General features: G+C 39.7%; 1 protein-coding gene across 1 annotated transcript in view; it reads right to left on the reverse strand.

Moving 5' to 3' along the window:
• The window catches only part of CPB1 (carboxypeptidase B1), a 41,120-nt gene that overhangs the window by 24,206 nt on the left and 9,793 nt on the right, over positions 1 to 7,121 (reverse strand). The window contains exons 3-6 of the mRNA XM_019503536.1: positions 6,367 to 6,491; positions 3,887 to 3,986; positions 2,551 to 2,652; positions 1,660 to 1,761 (exon numbers count right to left, since the gene is read on the reverse strand). Of these exons, the coding sequence (XP_019359081.1) occupies positions 1,660 to 1,761; positions 2,551 to 2,652; positions 3,887 to 3,986; positions 6,367 to 6,491 (429 nt within the window). The remainder of the gene's footprint in view (positions 1 to 1,659; positions 1,762 to 2,550; positions 2,653 to 3,886; positions 3,987 to 6,366; positions 6,492 to 7,121) is intronic.

The following is a 7,121-nucleotide window of genomic DNA, read 5'->3' on the forward strand; positions in this document are numbered from 1 at the left end:
GATGTCACTTTCAATTTCCACTGCTCCTTCTGCATAACTGTATGGATGTCTCACAGGAAAGGAAGATTAGGCTTGTCACCACTGTCTATGCCAGCATGATCCATTCAAGTACTTTGGTTTTCCTCTGTCTGGATTTTAACTACTTGCTGCTGCTTCTGCTTTTAGCACTTGAAGAACAGGAACTTTTACTACATTTAAGAAAATAGTATCTGAAAACAGGTTGTCCTGCTGAATGTGATATTTCTTTCTTTCCACAGAGAAGGCTATGTGTACAGCATTCCCCAGTCCCGCGGGCAATATAATGAGGAGGAGAATAAAATATTATATTTCATTTAAGAATTAATCATGTGCACCTCATTTTACCTGTGAACACGTTAGAAGATGTTTTCCAGTTTCAGAAAATTGTTATTTTTATTAAATAAAACATATTGAATGAATAATGGTTTTGTTAAATATTTATTCATATTTAGGTAAAAAAGTCAATATTATGTATTGACTTTAAGTCATAACTCTAGGGGGGAATATACTGAAAATATAGTATTTTCCCTTTTGAATAGAAAATGTAGGAAGAGATGTCTGTATCCTCCCTATCACCGGAAAATATTTATTTAATCATCTTGTTTTATTTAGGGGAATGTTAATCTCACCCTTTTTCCATTGCAAAACAAAAATAAGTCCAAGAAACCCAAATACCTGAAGCATTAGGAAGAAAAGGCTTTTTCCTACTTCTAAGATGCATATTGAGGAACTTTTTATAGTTTATCTTGACTTCTCCCATTTATTAGGATCATATAAGGGGCTGAATTATGTACCATTGAATTGAAGACAAAACTTCCACATCACAAGCTGAGCCAGGAGCCTGACAGGAATTGTAGTGTCACTGTCTATTATAATGGTGCAGAATTAAAATGGATAAATTTGTTTATCTATTCCCCTGTGTCCCCCTCCACCTGCCCCCTGCCTCACCTCCAAACTATATGAGAATAGAGGTTATATGGATTGCTGCAAGCAAAGTCAATGTGACTGGGGCATCCTTGGGAAGTTTATCAAGCTGCACTAGGGCCACAGGACCGGATGTGAGGAACTGGCCTACAATATATACACACTGCACATCATGGGAGAATAGGCCCAAAGTTATAATTTAGCAACCCGAATCTAAAATAAAATAAAAATAGAAAACAACGGAGTAGAAACTGCTAAGAACTGATCTGTATGAGATTATATATTGTGCAGGCTGAATTTTTTTTCAGCGAAGCTTAAATCGCAGTTCCTGTGAGGTGAATCATTTACAAATTGGGTCAAATTCAGTGATCTGTTTTAGCTGGGAAAATTTTTTGGAAAAAAACTCAGAACATCTCAAAATATTTTTTACTTCATTTCAGAATGAAAATGTCATTTCAAATTTGATACAAATATTTTTCAAAAAAGGTGATTGTTTTATTTTGGATTAAACAAAAAAAAGTTTCAGCCTGACCTTCTTTGCTGAAAAACCTGAAGAAGTAGGTCAGTCTAACTGAATTTGGTATTTGGTTCAGGTACCAACTGAAGGAAATCTATTAATAACACCATTTTAATTCTGTTATTGTATTTGGTTCATGTTTATTACATCATGTCTATTACTCTGTTTTTGTGAAAACCTCCTTTATTATGTTTACCAACCTCTTTTACGAACCACTGGCAGAATGCAGGGGAGATCCATTCTCTTGCATGGAAACCACAATCTATAAAGATGGCCTTTTTGTTGTGACCACTTTTTCCCACCTATAGTAAATTAAAAGTCATGAATAAAATAACCTTTGTGGCATACCAGTTGTTAATATTCTGTCACCCAACTGGTATAACTTAACATCAGTATGATATATATTTCTTGATTAAATTGAAACCTAATACTCAGAGTACATTCCTGCCTCTAGATAATCATGATGTGCAAGCTGAAGTCATGAAGTTGCATTTGCTTTATTTTTATTAATTCCATTAAGCTCATGTTTTCACAGATTGTTTGCTGCACAGTGATGATATATTTCCTACTTGTATTACTAGTTGACAAGATGAAGTAAGATGATTAATTCTTGGAAATTCTGGTACTATTTAGGGTAAGTAATTTTGGGATCCCCCCACTCATATTTAATTTTAGTATCTTATATCATGTAGCAAGAGCTACAGGACAGAATATCCTATCTGAAGAAAATACAGACAAATTGTGTTTGTTTCCTGTTGCCAGGTAGTGACATTTATAGATACTTTATCGTAAGTGGGTTTACAAACAACAGATGGAGTGAACATAAAGGTAAATCATTTACTTTGCCCACAGGAATATGGTTAAATTTATAGATCTGAACTTTCAAAAATTTATTACAGGTTTCTTTTAATAAACCCTTTGCCTTAAACCAAAAGGAAGGAAGAAATCACAATAAAAGTAGTCTATAAACTCTTTAATTTCTGAAAAGCTTTATGATAAGATACCAGAATTAAGTGATGGCTTAATAAATGTTATAATATTATGCATGTTAATAGGACAGAACACTGGTAACAAGAATTAAAAACGGTTACCTTGAGGAGATACATGGGCCGCCCTTCAAAAGTATTCCCAATCACACTGCGAGAGACAAGGTCTGGGTTCTGAGCAGCCATGTCTGCAGTCCAAGCAGCTATCTGTTTCATAAAGTTATAAAGTATAACTAACCCCAAAACAATACATTAATAGATATTAAGCCAAGACGGAATTGTAACTCATTTGTCTGACCTCCCATGTAATGTAGTCCATATAACTTCCTTTCAGCAATCTCTATTTCTATTAGATCGTATCTTTGTAAAACATTTGGTCTTGACTTGAAAGTCTCCAGTGATGGAGAATCCATCTTAACCCTTGCTAAGTTATTGCTTTGGTTTATTACCTTCATTGTGAAAAAAAATGTACATATCTTATTCCTAGCTTCAACTTCTGGACACTTTGTCTTGTTGTACCATGTTCTGCTATGATCAAATTCCTGTTTCATGTGTAGGGATTTATAGACTGCAATCAAGTCCTTAAACTTTTCTTTGTTAAACTTAGAAAAAGCTCTTTTAATCTTCCCCTATTAGTATAATTTCTTAATCCATTCTGTTGATTTTCCTCTACATCTGTTGCCATTTTATCGTCATCCTTCTTGGACAGAGTATTCCAATAGCAGTCCTATCAGTAATAAATGCAGAGGAAATAAACCACCTCAATTACACTAAACATCCCTCTGGTTATACATACATCCAAGAATTTCATCAGCCACATGAGGACTTTTATTATTATTTATTATTTGTATTACCATAAGTTGAGGAGCTATAGCAATGGAGCAGGTACTCATGGTGCCAAGCTTTGGATAAACAGAATAAAGATGCTCCAAAGAATTTAAAATCTATGTATAAGATGAAAAACAGCTAATGGCTATAGAAATCAACAGAGGGGGGAGTTCAAGGACATTGTGAGATGTTACTTGTTAACATGATGGGCTGTGCTCTAAGGGCACCAGCAGCCAAAACTTTTTCAAGGGTTTTGTAGACATCAGAACAAAGAGGTTTGGGCAGGGTTTGGAGATGGATTAGGATTTTGCATATATTAAAAGGGAACAGATCAAAGCAGGACAGGCAGCATGGAAGAAAGAATGAATGTGCTTGTTTGAAAATGTGAAAAGTTGGTCACAGAGTGCCATTTTTGGCTGATCAATTAGAGGCAGGGGTTAACCGCATGATACTGAATAAGAAATGACAGACAATGTGGGGGTAGGTTAGGGTAGGAGAGTGAAGTATGGAGAATATGGACAACCTTATCAGTGGAAGAGGGTCTGCTTTGCCATAGCATCATGCTGGGAATTTATATAATGATTCAAGAAGGTAACATATTTATAGACTTTACCATTTCCCAGTTGTTGTATTTATTATAGCTGTGCCCAGTAGAACGAACGTTGCTGTCAAACTGAGTATCCAGTAAGGCTTGCACGTTGTCAATCAGAACTCTGCAATAAGCCGATTATGATAAGTATAAAGAGATGCATGTAACTTATCAACAGCCTGAAAATCTTCAGCAAATTAGGCCTCTTCTTTTTGAGAAAGCATCACGCACATTGATCTGACTACTGGAACTCAGGCCCCACTGATTGTGAAATGAAATGTGAGATTTGATTTACATCTTTGACCACAACATATGGTGAGCTCAAACCTAGATTAAATTTATGCTTTGCTCCTGGAATGTAATCAGGAGCAATAAACTCTTCCTGGCCAGTCTCTGTCCACTGAGCCTAATCTCAGCTCCCACCCTCCCTTTATCAGCGTGCCTTCAGAGTGCCAGTTGGTCACCACAAAGAACGTAGCAACACTCTCAGAATAAACTTAAGGAATAAAGGCTTTTCCTTCGGGGCAGCCGTCTCCTCCAGGTCTCAGCTGAGCTGATGGCACAGAAAGACATTTGCCCTGTCATGCCATAACATGGTGATGTCACATCCCAATGCTATGACATGCTGTGCAGACAGCAATAAAATGGCAAACTTCCCTCTATCAAACCAGGTTCCCAGTGTTCAGACTTAGTTTGGCAGAGACGTTATGCAGATGGAATGAAACATGCCCTGGCTCCTTCATGGTATTTTATATAATCTTAAAATGCCACAGCAAGGTGACAAAGAACATGGCACTAGAGTAGTTCCTGTTGCTAGCTGAATCTCTGCTGTTTACCTTTCTTATTGCCTGAGATTAATAAAGATAGCTTAACATCAAGGACTACCTTGGGGCAGTTTACTTTTTGTTCAGCTACTTTTACTCTGGCTACAAGAAAATGAAATCTCCATTGTTTTCCCAGTGCTTGTCTTATCCTGGTTGGGTAGAGAGAACAGATTTGTAAGAACATTCTGTCCTTGATCATAGCAGCCTAGATAGAAGAATGAAAGGTCAGTTTGCTATGCACCTCTAGCCTTTATATCAAATACTTGAGATGGATACACTGACATGATGTCATGGCACTGCAGCTGTACTTCAAAAGAATTGTATCTACTCTAGCTGTCACAAGGACACTCTGTTGAAGTTTGTCAGGGACACCCTCTAAACCTTCTCACCCTTGTTGCAATCAGAAGATAGGTGCATGAACTTGTAAAAAATCATGTATATTTAAGGAAGTTCCAGCACATGTCAGAGTAACTCCTCCCTTGCCGAAGAGGAAATCCTACATAACTTCATTATGCTAAAGAGAGATCTGATAGCACTGAAAATGCTAGTGGTAATTATAATTTTATTTTCATGATATAATGTGGGCCATACATTTGTTTCACATTGTGTTTGCGCTTCTAATAAATATCTCTATGAATGGATTCTTCCCAGATTGAAAACATGTTGTTTGCAAATTTTAGGAACTAATGTAATGAGAACTGCACTATCTAGTAGGGAGGAATTGGAAATTGACGCTTAGACAAGGGGTTGGGAGCAAAACCCTAACTATATCTCACTTTTGCTTAGGACAGCCCCACGTGGGCTGCGAGTGGCTGCAACGCAGGGTGCCGGCCACAGAGTGGGGGAAGGGCCGCTTTTCTCTGCACCGGGAAGGAGCCTGGGGAAAAGCTGAGCGCAGGGGGGAGGGGGAAGTAGCCCCTCGCCTGCCCTGTGGTCAGTGTTCCCTGCTGCAGCTGCTTGCAGCCCACGCGGGGCTGTCCTGAGCAGGCACAGGCAGCCCCAGGCGGGCTGCGAGAGGCTCCAGCATGGGGTGCCAGCCATGGGGCAGGTGAGGGGACGCTTTTCCTCCCTATGCTGTTTTCCCAGGCCACTTTTGCCCAGGCTCCTTCCCTGCCCAGGGTCCTCCCTTGCCCTCTCTCCCACCTTACCTGAGTTTCCGGTGTGGGGCAGCCGCTGGTCCCAGGCCAGGCAGGCTCTGCTGTTGCAGGAGACCGCTGGGCTTCCCCTGGGTCCTACTGCCCTTGGTTTCTGTCATTTTTGACAGGAATCAAGGGCAGAGCAATATTAATTTTCTAAATTTTTTAGGGGCCCCACAGCCTGGATAGAATGGCCTCGTGGGCCAGATTTTGCTCATCCCTGCCATAATAGTAATGATTGTCACTAAGTGGACATGAGGTCATTAACAGCTGTCCCATGGATACTGGCATGTGAGAGAGGGGGGAAAGCAAAACATGTTGAAGAATTTATCTTAGGCCTGAAAATTTCTATGGGTCTTGTTGCCTCCAGGGAACTCCTGCAGATCCATCTTTGTGATTCCTCTCTTTACTGGCCAGCAGTTCTGCTTTGTCCTTGTAAAGGGATTTAAAGGAAATGTGGCTGCTCCATCATAGGAAAACTGAAATTTAAAGTAACCAGTGGCCTTGTGACAGCGGGGGAAAGGGGCACACATCTAGAACATACTCATATTCCATTTCATTCTGCTCCAGGATGTTTTCAACATCAAAAGAGTTGTCAGCTTCAACCCGAAAATCAACTCTGGTTTGTGGTTTTACTTGTGTGACAGAATCTGGATGCCAAAAATCAACCTGAAAAGAGGAATAAATGAGAATATGTACATATGTAATTGCAGCTTACATTAGTGTATGTATTTTAGTGTATAGATCACAGTTAGTATGGTGATTTTCACTGTTTTGTCATTATATTTCTGTGTTTGTCATTATATTTCTGCATTTGTCAAAACAAACATGAAGATAATATTTCATAGGAAATTGATTAGGATGGTATTAGAGCATGCTGTTTACTTACCATGGGCATGTCCAGATAAGTGTGCACATGCCCGTTGTGGCATCTCAAACAAGTTTGAGACACTGCAGGAGGCACACTAAGAATGAAAAAATGTTCCCTGTGCTACATATTTGTGGTGCAGGCTCTAAATTTGATATCTGGATTTCCAGGTATCAAAAAATAAACACCCGGAAAAAAGCTGGTTTAGGGTATGGTTCTACAGCATGCCCTGAAGCAAGCAGAGGCTGTGTCCTCCAGAGGTACTCTGGCATCTGGGCAGAGCTTCTCTTTGGTGCTCCTTCTGCCCTAGCACACTGCCTCAGCATGTGGGGCAAACAGGAGTGGGGCAAGGCTGCAGTGTGACCAGATCCCAGTTAAGCGGGGACTAGAGGTGCGGGGGGGGGCGGCTGTGGGGTCTGTGTGGCTTGGGT

This window comes from Gavialis gangeticus, unplaced genomic scaffold (genome assembly GCF_001723915.1).
Source record: "Gavialis gangeticus isolate Ggan-Ray unplaced genomic scaffold, GavGan_comp1, whole genome shotgun sequence".
Taxonomy (NCBI): Eukaryota; Metazoa; Chordata; order Crocodylia; family Gavialidae; genus Gavialis; species Gavialis gangeticus.